Source organism: Charadrius vociferus, unplaced genomic scaffold, assembly GCF_000708025.1.
Source record: "Charadrius vociferus isolate BGI_N301 unplaced genomic scaffold, ASM70802v2 scaffold102, whole genome shotgun sequence".
Taxonomy (NCBI): Eukaryota; Metazoa; Chordata; class Aves; order Charadriiformes; family Charadriidae; genus Charadrius; species Charadrius vociferus.
In genome coordinates this window covers 2,157,039-2,173,710 of record NW_009647212.1, presented here as the reverse complement: position 1 = coordinate 2,173,710, position 16,672 = coordinate 2,157,039, and the positions used below count along the sequence as shown (strand labels likewise).

At 37.1% G+C, this 16,672-nt stretch overlaps 1 protein-coding gene across 1 annotated transcript in view; it reads right to left on the bottom strand.

The window, feature by feature from the left end:
* CEP128 (centrosomal protein 128kDa) overlaps positions 1-16,393 on the bottom strand; it is a 125,921-nt gene extending 109,528 nt beyond the window's left edge. The window contains exons 1-6 of the mRNA XM_009895894.1: positions 16,247-16,393; positions 14,726-14,812; positions 12,570-12,693; positions 11,516-11,637; positions 8,927-9,018; positions 8,113-8,185 (exon numbers count right to left, since the gene is read on the bottom strand). Coding sequence (XP_009894196.1) covers positions 8,113-8,185; positions 8,927-9,018; positions 11,516-11,637; positions 12,570-12,693; positions 14,726-14,812; positions 16,247-16,393 — 645 coding nt within the window. The remainder of the gene's footprint in view (positions 1-8,112; positions 8,186-8,926; positions 9,019-11,515; positions 11,638-12,569; positions 12,694-14,725; positions 14,813-16,246) is intronic.
* Between the last annotated feature and the right edge of the window lie 279 nt (positions 16,394-16,672).

The window sequence follows — 16,672 nt, the reverse complement described above, 5'->3', positions numbered from 1 at the left end:
TGCTCTTGATAACTCTCTGTTGGTGCATCCTATTATCTACTACCACAGCCTTTCCACTCATATATTCGCACTATTTTTTATGACTGTTCTTAATAATCTGATTTAGTTTCCACTTCTTGCATTCTTTCTCCTTCTGTCTGAAGTAAATGCAGAGCTTCTAATTCAGCCAGATATATTGCTGTACTTCCTACATTTTGTTGTCAACTCTTCCTTTTTTAAGAGGATTTGCATAGAACATGTTTGAATATTTGCCCAACTCTCATTTCCTCCGAAGACCTAAGTTTTTTTTCTGCAGGTAATCAGTCATTTCATAAATAAAAAATTTGCATCCTCACAAAGCTATTCCTTTAGCTAACAAAAGACATAGTAAACAAAGAACAAACCTTAGTCTATGAGCAAGTAATAATTTTTCCATCAAATTTTTGTTGATATTTTTTGTAAGATAGAGCTTGGCATACAGAATCGTTGACTACTAGTTAAAGGAAGTTGTTTTAGGATAAAGGAATAGGTACCACGTTGGTTAACATTTCTTCAGAAATTAATACTTCTTCAGAAGTAGAAGTATTTTCTCATAGACAAAACGCTTACTATGAAACATTAAATAAGCATTAATCCTGAAAAAGAGGATTAAACAAAGGCAGCCTCATAAACACTACTTATAGCCTACTTCTTTATAAAGAATAATACTTAGGAGATTATGGTCTTTCATTTGTGTTCCTCATCTCCTAGCCTCCCCAAAACTCAGCTGAAATTGGCCAATAGATTAAAACTTTCAGAGGTACAGAGCTGTGAAATGCATTTAGACTTCGTGAGAGGTTTCAAGAAAATAAGATCCTAGACAGGGGTGATCTCATAAGTACCCCATTTAGGGAAACAGGGAGAACTCAGCTTTTATTCCTTTGGTTTGTCCATCAGCAGAGTACATGCATTTAGTCTGAAATTAAATATTAGCCTATTTAGCATTCTAAAAAAATATTCGGTTGGAAGTACAAGAAGTTAAGCTAGCAGTTAGTTTAGAATGATGCAAAGAAAGTGTCTGGGGACTTCGGAGGTGTATCATGGTCAGGAAGCATAGTATGGGAAGAATATGAAAGTTCTTATACAAGGTAAGGTAAGGTTAGGTAACCAGGATACAATATAAGTTTCTGTAGGGTGACAAGCTGAAAAGCATTCAAGGGGTAAGGGAGGAGACGGGGGGGGCCGGGAAGGGAAGGCAGAGAGCGCACAAGTCCATAGCAGATTTGGCTTTATGTTGCACCTTGCAACAGTGCAAAAGAACAAAGTACCATCACTTGTGGCTTCCTCTGCATTCTCTGGAAAAGCTGTTCTATCACATTTATGTCTTAGCAGTAAGACTTCGTGGAATGCCTTCTCCATTTTGGAGAATTTAGCATCATCACACTACCACAAACTGGGTCGCTTATCACCACAGTTTCCAAATTATTTGTCATTTATGCTGTGGAATAGAAGTCCCAACACAGGTCCCTCCAAATCTGAGGCCAATCTTCAGATGTATTTCTCTGTTGGAACCTGCCAGCAGTCTCCCTGGTCAAAATGGATGCAAAAAACCTAATACATTCTTTCTCCCATTCTCTCCACAGATGTTATCTGCCCTGAACACTTTCTATTTCGATCTTCTTTTTCCTAGTGATACAAGGTTTATCAGTGCATATAACTTCAAAACCTTTTTGTCAACCTTTTTTTTTTTTTTAAACCTGCCTTACTGCATTTTTATATTTAACTGCGTAAGTTTATCTAACTTTTCTACTTCTATTATTTGGCTATAACTTTTGGAAGGACTCCTTTTTATCTTGTGTAGTTACATCAGCTATCTTTCAATCTGCTTCATGTCTTTTAATGCATTTGTTTGAAGTCACTACTGTAGCATAGTTAGATCGCTTCTACATTGTCTGGAAATATTTTGCCCTCTTTATTCCCCAACATTTTTGCAAGAAGCTTGTTTATTTTTGTGCAACTCTCTTTTAGAGACCAAACATTATTTTAAGAGGTTTAACATTTTTGCTCCAGTAGGGATGCCAAACATAAGTCTGTTTTGGTCGTTGTTACAAGGTGAATATTTCACAGACTAAACACCATGCACAAGACTCTTGTTTATAACAAATAACTGTTGTTTTTTTCTTCTGGAACTTTTCTGCTTATTTGTTTGACAAAGCAGTTAATGCACCACCTAAAAACATGGTTCCCCCAACATAACATTTACCTAGTCTACACTGGTGTAGACATTATCTCCCACGGGAATTGCGTTCCCTGTTTTTGTAGCCCCTCTGACCTTCTTCAGTTTGCCACAGAGCCTGTGACACACAACAACAGGGATATAAAAAAAAAAAAAAAAGAAAAATTGGAAGCAGTTAAGTCATTAATTAGTACATGCAGAAGAAACTCTAAAACTCCCTTCTCTTTCTTTATCCCAAATGACCCTGGCTCAGAAAAACATTTCTATCACAAGAGTATGTATCTTGTCCTCTGAATCTTATCAAAAGCCTTAGTGTAGACAATTGATTCACTGAAGAACAGTACAAAGAATACAGAGGTTGCACATAGCAATATGAAATATTAGCACAAAATTATTGCATTCACAACATATTAGAATGTGATTTCAAGGATGCCTTTTTAGCAACACAGACTACCTGAATGATAATCATGACATTAAGAGCTGTGTCTCTGCACAAAGCTTTCAGGTAGCAGCAAGACATATGAAAATGGATTAAGCTATCAAAAAGTTCCCCCATCACCAATTAAACACAAAGAATAGAATGTCCTGTTTAAAAGCAGAGTGACATATAAGTCATGCAGCTAAATACAAACTTGTGGAAGATGCTGGATGCTTGATTTACAAAAAGCAGCATCCTATTTTTTGAATTTCTGTTTTTCAGCTTTCTACTGTTATTTCTAGTGCACAAGTCCTGCTGACTGAAATCTATTTCAATAGATTTTTGTTGCCTTTCTTGTTATGACCTATTTTACCATCAATGCATACTTAAAAATCACAAAAATAGCAAACTTGTTTCACAGATGTCACTTTAAATATTGTTAAACTTTTCCCTCATGGCAAACGATAATGTGTGACATACATTTTACGAGTCACCCGTGCAGTGCCAAAAATCCCTATATCAGATCTTCTGAAGGACAGTTCCTTATCTGAGAATAATCCTGGCTGTCTGAGATATCATAACCACGTTAACTCTATGTAAGACCCATTTTACTTGACATGGCTGTCTTTTTCCACAGACACAGCCTACAGTAAGCTTCTAGCAGCACCATCTCAATTAAGCATCTACTTAATTGGAATAAATCTGTGCTTTGGTGTAGCTGCTTTTTATGCCTAAAGATCAGCTTCCTGTGCTATTTGGGATGTGCTTCTATAACAGGAGACTGCAATAAAACATCCAAGAGCACTATCTTATAAAACCGTAAAGCGAGTAAACAATCTTTGAATTGTTTATAGGTCTGTAAGGACATTCCTCTAGCAAACACAAACTCTTTTCAAGAAAAAAGTAATCTCACAAAATGTCTAGGTAAGATAAGAGACTTTGATATAGAGAGAGTTATAGGACCTGCAGTGTTTATACCAAAACCACACATAGATTCTCAAGTACAAGGCCATGAAGAGTGCTTGATTTGAAACACACATCCAACTATGCCTGTGTCACCACCTGAGATGTCCTCTGCTTTTTATACTGGGGTGGAAAGGGCTCCCTCTTTAAAGGTAAAATTACTGTGCGTTGACTGTGTTGTGAGGCTCTTAAAAAAAGTATTCAGATTCAGCATCAAAGAGGCTCTAAGAATCATAACATCTAATAAAAATAAATTCTGAACTAGTGACTCAGAACAACTGTAGTGACTAGACCTTTATCAGCACACATCTATATATAGGCAATTTTCAAACAGCACTGAATATACTGAACAGTACAGCTGTAAGAATTTAGATATATGTCCCTACAGAAAAGAAGTCTTAAGGACACTGAAAAGAATGTTTCTACCATGAACTCATCCTGTCAAATTATCAAAATTTCAGGTTGACAATTTATCACCAAGAATCATACAGTAGAATACAAATACAAGGATGGCAATGTTGGAGGTGATAAAACAAACACTTCAAAGCAAAGTGATAAAGGCAGTAAAGATAAAAGTTTCTGCACAACTTTGCATAAGGAAGTTGTAAGGAAAAAAGTATTTCCTCCTACACAGCTCACTTTCACCAATGAGAAATCAATTCTGAATTAGATAATCTCATTAGAAGAATTCCTAAACACAGATGGGCACCAAAGGATCTCAAAAATGTATAACAGACCACAGTTTCTACATGCACTCTAATCTCATGCTTCGCTGTGCTCACCATTAGAGTTATTTTGATTCTTAACGTCCATACCAAATTCCCCTCTTTTGCATTTACCTCATTTTACCCATTCTGCCAGCCTCATCAGTGTAAGAGTAGATCATTAGGCTTTGAATAAGGGCAAAGGATCCATGCCCAGTATCAGACAGCACATGTAAAGCAGCAGTACAGAATGTTGCTACCACTAGGCTTTTTCAGTGGTGTGGAATTGCCTGGGTACAATGAGTGATTAAGCATGTCAGAATTCTTTGGCCTGAAGAGAAAGGAAATCCTCTGAAAAGCCTCTGAAGAAACTGAAAAACCTCCTCCAATGAAAATTAGGGATGAAAAAGCAGTTAGGTTAAAAGAAACAAACCTACAACAATGAAAAAGCCAACAACAAAAAAACAAACCAAAGACACCAACCAACACATACCAAACACACACACACACATCCCCCAAGCGAAAAAACCAAACTGCCACTGAAGTGGTAGCTCCTCTCACAATATGTAATCTAGCTGGAGAGCTCCTTGCTATAGGACAAGTAAGATGATAAAGATATACAAGTTATAACAAAGACCAGACAAGTTCCAGAAAAGAAATCCACAGAGGGATTACCAAATGCAGAAAGTACAGAGATCAATTCCAGACCAAGAAGCTCCCAAGCCACCAGCGATTAGACTAGTATTCTGCAGAGTTATCATTAGTTGCCTTTCTATTCTAGTATCATTCACTAAACATCCACTTTTTGACCATTCATCATACATGCCCATATCTCTCCCAACTACGTATTTCTTCTGGAAATTGAACCCCAGTAATTGCTTTAAACTTTCAAGGAAGTCTTTGAGTGGCCTTCTTTATTTTCCCTCCTTTTCTTTTTTCTTTTTCCTCTCCTCTTTCTGGTCTTCTCTCCATTTGGTCAGTGTTCTTCCTAAAGATAACAAGCACCAACGAGCAGAATATTCCAGCTGACGTGCTATTAGTCCTACACATAAAAACCACCTCACTGCAGCATTTGTGTCTTCACTAAAAGACTGTCATTAAACTCTTCAGCGTTCATAGCTTTATTGGATGATAATGTTCTCTCCCAACTAAGAGGCTTATTCTTCTGGTATTCCCCTTACCATTAAACTACAGAAAGGTTCCTCATTACACTTCACATCTCTCATTTTTTGCTTCTCATAGGTCAAAAGTTGTAACATTCAATTTCAAATCTTGAAATCCTACTATAGGAGGTCACAAAGAGTTAGTTATTTCTTTCATTAATGAAAAGACAGTGGCTGCCAGCATTCCAGCGGATTGAGGAGGAAGGTTTGTTTCTCTCATTCAAAGGCATTGAACAGTTGTAGTGTAGCCAGCTGCAGCAGCTATTTTCTTGAGAACCATCTTGGTTAAAACTTACTGAGTTTGCTAATTTCCTGGTACATTAAAAAGTAAAGGAAGTAGGCCACAACAAGAAAATCCCAGAGTTTTGCAAGTAACAAGAATTCTTTACCAGATAAGCTATGTTATCCTACTAGGCTATTAGGAGAAAGCAGAGCAAAGACAGCCTGTTATATTTTTCCTGGGAAGGTTGACAAGACAAGTCTTCCTCCACTGATGGATTCTATCATATTGAGCATGTAACTGGTACTGATAGATTATAGTCTCTTGAATCCCTGTCCAACTTCATCTAGAGTCAGGAATTTACACAAGTACAATTATTAAGTCTGCTAGTACCAACAAGTTGTTATCCGTGTGTCAGCTGGCAGCTAGAACCACACCGCTGCTCACCCACTCCCCCCATTTCAGATGAGGGAGAAAATCAAGAGTAAAAGTAAGAAACAATTCATGGGTTGAGATAAAGACAGTTTAGTAAGTAAAGCAAAAGCCACACACACAAGCAAAGCAAAACAAGGAATTCATTCACTGCTTCCCATGGGCAGGCAGGTGTTCAGCCATCTCCAGGAAAGCAGAGCTCCACCACGCATAACAGTTACTTGGGAAGACAAACACCATAACTCCAAACGTCCCCCCTTTCCTTCTTCCCCAGCTTTATATACCGAGCATAAGATCATATGGTACCAAATATCCCCTTGGTCAGTTGGGGTCAGCTGTCCCAACCGTGTCTCCTCCCAACTTCTTGTAGCCCCCCCCAAGCCTGCTCGCTGGCAGGGCAGTGTGAGGAACAGAAAAGGTTTTGATTGCCCAGCAACAACCAAAACCATTAGCGTGCTATTATTACTGTTTCTCATCCCTGTTGTAGAAGTCTAAGTCCAAGAAATTATGTTCCAAAAATCAGGTTTAATGGTGTCATGAAAAGGTAGAACGGTCAAACCGAACAGGGATTTTATACTACAAACACTTTGGCAGACATAACTTTTTTTACAGGTTTATGATGTCAGTTGGGCATTAATACTATACAGTGTGTACTAACTCTAAGATTAGAATGACTCAAAATGCACAAACTACTCACCTAAAAGGCAAGGACACTCAATCCCAGGGAAGTTACTTTGGACGATGTCTCGATCCAAAGGGAGGGCTTCCGATCATGGACACATTGCTCTGAGAACCACTCAAAGGGTTCTCTGGCAGGGGCCCCATTTTATAGCCCGGGTCAGATCTGAACTGGGGTCACCTATTGGTCATGGTCACATACAGCTTTCATTGGCCAAGAGGTCTCCCAGGTAGGCTCATTGGATGACGTGGTCTCTAGGACATGTGTCTAGGAGCTGTTTGTGTACGTGACCAGCAGCTCATGCACTTCCCGCCAAGCTAGCCACCATGCTCCTGTACCACACCGTCAGACCCATGGGGGCGGAAAGAAGGAGGGTACTCTTGCCGCAATCCCAAATCCAAAACATAGCCCTACACCAGCTGTGAGCAAGAAAATTAACTTCATCCTAACTGAAACCATGACAAAGTGACTAACATGTCACTAAAGCTCTTGACAGAGCATTTAGTACCAATTCATTCAATTTTAGGGCAAGATGAATCACCTATGGGAAAATATGGACACACAACACTTGCTCTGAAAAGTCAGCATTGCTACTGATACCACATTAATAGTCACACAAAGCATACACTCAAGCCTTATGACTCAAAAATTACCTACAGGATTTTCACCTCCTAACTACTGGGGAGATTCTCAACTTCTCTTGTTCGTACAGCAATATGCTGTTTAAGTCACACCTCAATAGCAGATATCAGATATTTAAGTGATATATTCTTCTGTTAGTCTGCTTCCAGCAGATACAAGAGGCAAACAAGAAGAAACTATCGTAGCGGTCCTGCCTCCTTTGTTACACTTGTTACAAAGCCTTCAGAGAAGAGTGCAGCCCAAAGAGACTCCTCCTGTTATGCTGCACAGATGATAAGGATTGAAAAGAACAGGGGGGGAGGGAGGAAGGGGAAACAATATTATTCATCATAACATGTGACAGCTTGTATATTTCAAAAGGTATCTTCAACAAGTATGATAGCATTCAAACCAATGTTCAAAGTTAAAAAGCAGCTTTCTCCAAGACCATGAAGTTTGAAACAGAAAAATTTACTACATACACACTCGTAAAACACTCACTTTTACTTTAAACAAATACCGGAAATATAAAACCTGTCTTGATGATTTCATTTTGGAAGGGTAACATTATAACAACCTGTAGTAGCCTAGATAAGATCATGTTCAGATATATGTATTGATATATGGTACTGATTAACAACACACACATTAAACTAGAAGCCCACATCCTGCTTAGAATACGAAATATAAATCATCTTTTCATGTTAGTCACACTCACCGTTTCTTGCCTTTGGGACTCAGTGAGCTTGTCAGACAATTCCTCTAGAGTCTTTCTTAATTCAGCATCAGTCCTTCATAGAAAAATATAAGTAAGACAATATTCTACAGTCCAAAAACTAAATATCAACTGTGATAATTTTAAGCAGCAACAGTCTCCTGGATTTTTATGCTACTTCAATTTGTTCTACAGCCTCTGAATTCCTAGCATAATTAGAGACCAACCTCAAGTGGAAAATTCATGATAAAAAGCATTTTCATTCCTCAAGTTAAGATAACAGAGCATCTAGTTTGAAAGTCTAGATATGAGGTCAACAAGTACAAAATTATGAAGACGTCTACACAGTCCTTTTGAATAGTACTAGTTCCTACTAGGAATTAGCGGACTAATTCCTGTTATTGCTAGTAGACAAAAGCACCATATGTTGAGACAGTATGTACTTTAAAAAAATCATTATGGCCTGCATGAGAGCTTGCCCTCAAGAGACTCCAGTACGAAGAGTAAATAAGGAGCAGAGTTGTAATAAAAGAAATTCCCAAGTCCTTGTCATTTTGTCCATATACAAAAAAAGGGGGGAAGTCACATATACTACACAAATCAGAATTGATGAGTATTATTTACATTTATAAATACTACACAAGATGACATGGAACAAGCAGTTCGTAATACTGCTTTCACCTACACATTGTGCAATTCCCAACTCTCCCCAAAATTATTATTTTTAATACAAAAGAACAAAGGAGCTTAAGAACTATTTAAAAACATAATTATTTCCCCACACAATTCTTCACATGGAGTTATATTTTGTTTATACCGATTTCTTCTTGAAAGCTCGCGACTGATGTCATCTCCTAGGCGAACTTGTTCACTACTGAGATCTCGAAGAGACTGGTGGAAAGAATGCAGCTGTAAATTAAAGTACACAAATTAAGCCAAAGCTTAGGAAGCCTTTTTTATTTCCAAAAATATATATATACACACTTTTTAAAGTAAAGCAAATAAAAATAACCTGAAAAATAACAAAATTCCATGAACTGCAGATGAGCCTGGACGAATGGATGAGGCTTGCATGCTTCTAATTCAATCAACCCTTTACAACACTTACTTGTTGAAGTTTTATTTTCAATACATTATTTGCAGAACCAAGTTTCCCAACTATGTTTTTTTTCTGTGGTTCAGAGCTTGGTCATTTCAGTTATCTGACACTGCACCATCTTTTTAACCTACTGCAAAGCAAATTGAAAGATCTGACCAGGTGATGTCAGAACAGAGACATTTCCTGCTAATAAATGCTAGTATAAGTGAAACAAAGTTCTGCCCAGCTACGTATCTAAAGATAAAAAGATGGCATATGAAATCAGAAGTGACCAAACTATGACTACGATATTCAGGAACTAACAAAGCACTGAGGAAAGATATTTTACGTTGCCCAAGACTTTACACAGTCTACTAGAATGCTTTTTTCAGAGCTTGGGGCTGGGGGGGGAACGGACAGATGGACACAGGGACAGGGGACAACAACCACAAAACTACAAACAACAAAAAACCCCCCCACATCTATTTTCCTCTGTAAAGCCTCCCATTTGGCCCATTCAGCAGGCCCCCAATTTACAGTCAAACTTTTTAAGGGTACAAATAAAACTAACAGGTCATCCATCCTTTGGGGGTTAAAAACTGACAGTTAATCCATCCTACTGCTGTCAACAGCTCAGCGGCCAGGACCATCATTATGAAAAAACGTGGTTTATTATATCCCCTTGTTCTAAGCTCAAGACCTAAACCTGGATGTTCCACAGCCCAGCTGACTGCCCTCAACATTCAGACACAGGCGCTATCATCTCCCCTCGTGTGACTAACCAGAAATTTCAACCTGACCCATGAGACTTTGAAAAACACAGCGTATTTTCAGAATCTTTCAGCCCAAGAAGGAGGGAGACTCAAATGCGTTAAAAGACCACTCAGCTGGAAAATTACCTTAGCTAGAAGCAGTCAGAATGGGAATAAAGGGACTGTGGTTACAGAAAGAAGAAAAAGCCACAGCTTTAGTTAAGCAGTACTGCTTTATCTCTGCCCCAATTTCTACCTACAGTAATCATCGATGACTACTTCTAGTTCATCATTCCTCAAAGCACTACACTCTCCTTACAAAATAGTTAATGATTGAGTAAAGCCATGTTCACTCGCTGAAAAGCCAGAATAAGGAATAAACCAGCAGTTATCATCAAAACAGGAAGAAAAAAAAGCTATTTGCTTACATAGTTACTTAATATAAACTAGAAATTCTGTACACATTGCAGGAACTCGAATAAAATTTCTAAGATATTTATAAAATATTTATAAGTAGTCTAAAATATTTCTAAGCTTTTTGGAAGCTTAGGAGGAAAGATTTCCATATAACATTATTTCCTTCCAAGGATTATGTTCCACACTACCCTTGAGGAAGGAAGGAACAGGCAGGGAAGTAGACCAAAAGGACAATGAAACGGGGTTAAATAGAAGTCTAGGAATTTCTGTAGCACTCAGACTTCCCAAAAAGTCAACTGAGAGAATTTATTGTGGTTAAGTTTAAAATTAATTATTTGGAAGTTGAGACTGATTTAATAAAGTCAACACGAACACCTTACAATCAGCTGCTTTAATATTAGTCATAATACATTTCTCCTGGACAAATTAGTCCACACCACACAGAGGGATTCACTCAAGCAGGTCTAGCTACTCTGTCTGAAAGAGCAAAAGCAAGTACTGAAATCTCTTCTGTATCAGTAGCCTATAGAAAGCCCATAATCTTATCCATTAAAGTAATTATTTTTTCTGAAGAGTCTGCAAGCAGACACAAATTGAGGGGTATTAAAATTACCAGTGCCATACACATCCTCTACTCCTCACATCATCTGCCTCAAGTACTGGGTCAAATTATCCTACTCACAAGTCAGACCTAGAATTAACATGGAGAAGTAGCTGGCCCAAAATCAATCCAGGCTACACTGAAGTAAACAGCAAAAGCACTAAGATCCCGTGCCATTAACTAAAGCAGAACAATCCCCTTTACAGCCACACAGGATTTCAGCATGTAGGTGAACTTTAATCACATATTTAGAGATGATTTTTCTTTCTCATACGTGGCCTAAAAAAAGTACAGAGATTATTTTCACACATTCCTTTTGATATCACTGCTATCTGCATCTTTTTATCTGTAATGATAGATTTGCATGAAACTTCATGACACTGACAGATACAAGAGGTAACTGCCTAATGAAGAATGGCAGGTAATACTGAAAGCACACTTCATAGCTAAAACATTCTTAACTGCATCATCAGAATAACCTCATTTGACGTAAAAGCAAAGAGCCTGGTGACCACATATTGCCTATTTGGGGAAGCAACTCCCATTAGTGCTCTGTACCTGGTCCAAATTATCTGCCTCATTGACAAATCGAACACTTGCAGATCTAGACCTTCGATGCTTATTGCCCTGTGAGTCTCCATAATCCCTGAGAGGAGAAGTAGGCAGGAAGTGGCGGTTCCCTTTATGAGATAAGAGATAAAAAAGTAAATAGGAAGACAAAACTTCAAACAGGAAATTTTTCATTTTGCTTCATGAAAAACATGTGTTTCATCTTGCCAATATTCTTATAGGCCACATTACAGACAAAAAAACCTACTGAAGTTACATAAAATTCACAGGCATACTTCTTGTTTAGCTCTTCCCAGGATTCTTCTTCAATTTAAATATTTCTGGAACACATATGTGATGGGTAAGAAAAAATATTTCCTTTGTTCCTCAAGGAATAGGTAGGTTTTTTGTCAAATTTTATTTGCCCAAGCAACAGCCCTTCCTCCAGCTGGATCTATTATAGCTTTAAACTACAGTACTTCACAGCTTTTACATTACAAAAATGAAAGTTTTAGAGCTTTCTAATGAAATACATTAAATGCTACTTGGGAGGAATGCTCTTCCCAAATACACCTTTTCCTAAAATACAATGAATTTTCTGAGATATAAAAGAAAAAACTACTTTTCTGTAGGTTATACATTGGTTCAGTTTTTCCTTTTCCACTAAGCCTTAGATAATTTCATCCTCACATCCATAGTCTTATGCATTTAAAATTCAAATTTCCTTTTTTGCTGTGAAGCGAGCTTCAGAAGCTGCAATATCTTTTGGATTTAGCTTTAACTTGTATGTACCTACAACTCATGCAGTGGTTTCTAAATGTTTCATTTAGATCTCTCGGGATATCAGCAGAAAAGACCATATAACAGAAAGCTGTAAGAATTTACGAAATAAACAACTGCATAACTTAATGTAGGTCTCAAACGTCTAAAGTGAATTTCTTTGAAGTAATCAGTGATGACTTGACACAACACTATCTTCAAACATTTTTCTTCTTATTTCCTCTTTCCATACAAAAGCTATATGACATAATTTAAGTATACTCAAGCACCTTAAGTATTTTACCTGACACTTCTCCATCCAGATCACTAGGGTATAAGCTTGAGAGAGAAGCACTTCTCATTCCAGAGTTTCGGGTTAATCGTTGGCTCCTTAATTGACCTATAGACTGTTCCAGTGTTTCTTTTAACTGCAGAGAAATTACAGTTTACTGAAATATGAACACAGAATGATTAAAAAAACCCCACGTATTTAAAATATTATTTTTCAAAGTCATTAAGAGAATCAAAACTATTTTAAAGCCAAGTATAGCTATGAATTAACAACAGCTTTTCTTCAATATCTCGTCATACTCCCATAACTGTAGCAAAACATGTTTCCAACATTGGTAGCTTCAAATATCAAAACTTTATTATCACTACGAAAATCCCAAACCAAAAATCTTAATGATTTTCTAATGCTGTCTCAAAAAGATGGAGGCTACTTGAGGGAAAAATATACAACAATGCATGTATGTAACAAAAGATCACTTCTGTATTCAAAAAGCACGTATGGAGAGTACAACGTTCCCACCACTACAGAATCAACAATAGCAACAATAAAATAAAGTTCTGGGCAGCAAACCTTCCTGACCTGGAAGTTACTGCTCGGATTCATAGGCAGACACCAGGCACCTCAAACTGGGCTGGCGAGACTAATTTATGAATTAGAATGGAAAAGAGCTTCTTAACAGCCCAACAGTCACCAATTCATAAATGCAAATATACTATACAATAGTCTGAAGAAAGTATTTTCTAAGGAAAAGATCACAAAGAATTCAAGAGTCAGACATCACAATATTCAACATAACTGACAATACCTAAACACATATCCCATCTGGAGCAAAATATTCTTAGGTAAACAATCTTGTCTAATATGGTAGAAACACTTGACCAACTATCATTGTGAAAACAACCCAAACATATCACTACCCAAGTGAGAAGTTTATTCAAATTTTTCTTAACTATTTATTGTAGAAGGCAAACAGATACACTACTTCCTGATCCCAAGCTGCTTCTCCCCACATACCAAATAAATACATCTATTCTATGCAAGTGCAAACTTCTGCTTCAGAAAGGGAACAGGAACTCGGAGAAACATGCTATCTTTACTTAATAAGACTGATTTTACACTATTATTTAAAACTCAGGCAGGAAGTGGTTAGTCTCTAGATTTCTCCTCCACTTGAGCCATAATCAAAAGCCACCTAGCACGACTAAGAAGAACAGACTATAAGTCAAAACTAAATTTGAGTGATGTCTCACTCACCTCGATGTTTCCCAACAGAAAATCTCTCCAGAATAACGATGTTGAACTACATTTAGTATCAGCATTTGTTAAAAACAGACAGCCTTAAATGGTTCCAATGCCCACCAGAAATTCCACAAATTCAATACCTAAGTAGAGCTTATAAAGACACAAGCAGCATTCAAACAGAAGAAAACAAAGTATTAAGGCATATATCCCAAATTACTTCCATGCAGAGCTTGTGTGTACTGATTTAGAAAGCAAGCTATCTGAAGAAAACAAGCCTTCTTTTATACATATTTGCTTTTTCTCTCTCTGTTCACATGCAAAATATTCCTGCATCTCACATGTATCCATTTTAGTGCAGCACCTGCTGCAATTTGTTTATAACTTGATTTCAAACCTCTTTTACCCTACCAGCACCGATTTGTTTTACTTTGTTGGTCTAGACACCTGTTTTCAAACTTGTGGAAGTTTCCTATTTATAAGAATTTCACCCCTTCTGCAATTTAGAGAAAGCTGGTCAACAGATTCAGAAGCTGTTGTAGAATGACAGGGAAAAAATCTACACCAGTATGACCACAATCTCATTCCCTGCTGCAATTCAGCTTTTATCTTATCACTTATTCATGCAAGAGAAACATGTTCCCTAATACTTTATTTCAGCTATGAACCTTGTACTCAGCATAGTATCATAACATAACAATCTATTTCGTGCTTATAAACCAGAAAAATAATGAAGCTACAAAACCTGCCAGAGTTTCATTATATAACATATTACTATAGTTTGATTTAGATTGCTCAAATGAATATGAAAAGTTTGTTTACATCTACTTAACTCTTGATGTATTCTGTCCATTACTACCAAGTTTTCAGCTATGAACGCTATTAGGAGAAAAGATTTAAGAAGTTAAGATAAACTGAAAGTTGCTCACAGTTGCTATTGCTTCGGTTTGTTCCTTGTTGTATTCTCTGTATTGTCCTAGCAAATGGTCAACGTGTCTTAGATTTCTGTTGGTATCCTTAAAAAAAAAAAGTTTGAGGAAGAAAAGTCAAAACAAAAATGTCCTCTAACCAAACATCACTGTCATCTTTATCATTCTTGGTTTATAAGAGTAAATTGATAACACAAGTTACCAATTTTCAGTTTTTAAAGGGTCTAAGCATTAAAAATCCTTTTCGAGTAACCAGAATCTGAAGATGTACAGCACAGATAAAGGGAAGGAAAAAAAAGCCAAAAAGACCCACACTGTCATTTACAATACAATAAGGCCTCATCTTCAAACAAAAAGCTTTGTAAACATCATCTTCAAACAAGAACTCTTGTACTTCTGTAAAAAAAACTTTTTAACCCAAAGACCTCAACGTTACCTGCCTGTAAAACAGAATTAAATTAACTTAGAAATAACAAATTTTTGAAGATCAATACATTAAGTAAGGTGTCTGCATAAGGTCTCTTCACGAGCATTCTCTGACCAGATGAAGATCTGGATCAGATGGCAGATGTGCTGAAAAGTAGTCCACAAAAAGCAATTAGCCTAAAATCAGAATTTCAGAAGAGCAGCTAGAAAGAGGTTAGACAGAAAGAGGACAATACCAGAGTCTCTTTTAAAAAAAAAGTCAGATTACATTCTTATTAACTCATCTCTTTTCTAGCTTGATGATTATTTTCCAGCTAAGAAGTTTAAATTCAGCATTCTACACAGATTTTTCTCTTCTCACAAATTAAAAAGAAAGAAAAATATTACCAGCCAAACAATACTTCAACACAAGTGATAATACATAAGCTCAACCACTCTAGGTACTCAGAACTGTCAGGCAGAGAAAAATGGGAATGACCTCTCAAGTAATAAATGGTGTCAAAATAGCTAAATGTCTCCTCCCACTTGCAAAACAGATTCAGGGATTTCCTCCACTTCCTCCACTGAAGAAGCAGGAATTCAATGAACAATTGTTTCCCTACTCAGGTATGGACATCTTACAAGTTTACAAATACTGCTTCTTACTGTGCTGTTCCACATCTAGAAAATATTTTAACTGTAAACTCTATCATGAGGGAATTGACCACCTACATATTTACTTTATCAGGAATTAGGAAATTTTACGCAGTACCAGACAAAAAAAACGGGGCTGAAACTTTCTGCTATAAAATGTAATGCCTTTTGTGACAATTTGACAGTTTATTTGGCATTATTCAGTTTGCTAACTTTATAAACAGTTTCTATCATTGTTTCTAACATTCTATTGCTCTGAAATAAGGGCTGGATAAAAGTTTAAGAGCCCCATACTTTCAGCTTAAAGGCAATATGATCAATTTCCCAAACCCTCTGTTTTGCACAGAAAGCAATGCTTCCCATCAGTACAGTATTTTCCACAACTTCAGAAATGAAAATTTGACCCTATGTTATAGAAATACAGACTCTACAAATACTTTAAAACTGTATTTTGTAAACAACCTGTAAAGTGCTTGCTAAAGTATGGATCTTCTCTGTAACTTCTTCAGCACCGTAGTTCCGAGCTCTGTTGTGGGATGGTCTCAAAGGTGGTCGCCTTCCTATTCGACCTCTAAGAAAGTTGTCTGAATCACTGGATGAATCTGCCATTAGTATCTTGCAACCTAGGCAGGAAGACCAGAAAAAGTAATGAATGTTAAACCCTGATTGTAACTGAATAGTCTCTAACTTGCACAATATTCCCAAAGCAACTTTTGCTACATTTATATGAGCCTTTCTGGTTCAGGTCAACAGCATGTACTTTTGAAGCAGATCTTCCAACTGCTCCTCAGTTATTATGTTTGTTCAGACCATGAAGCAGTGCCACGATGCAAAAGGCAGAGCCACTTAGGAGAGAACTAAATCAAAAGTTGCATTCTCACTACTTCT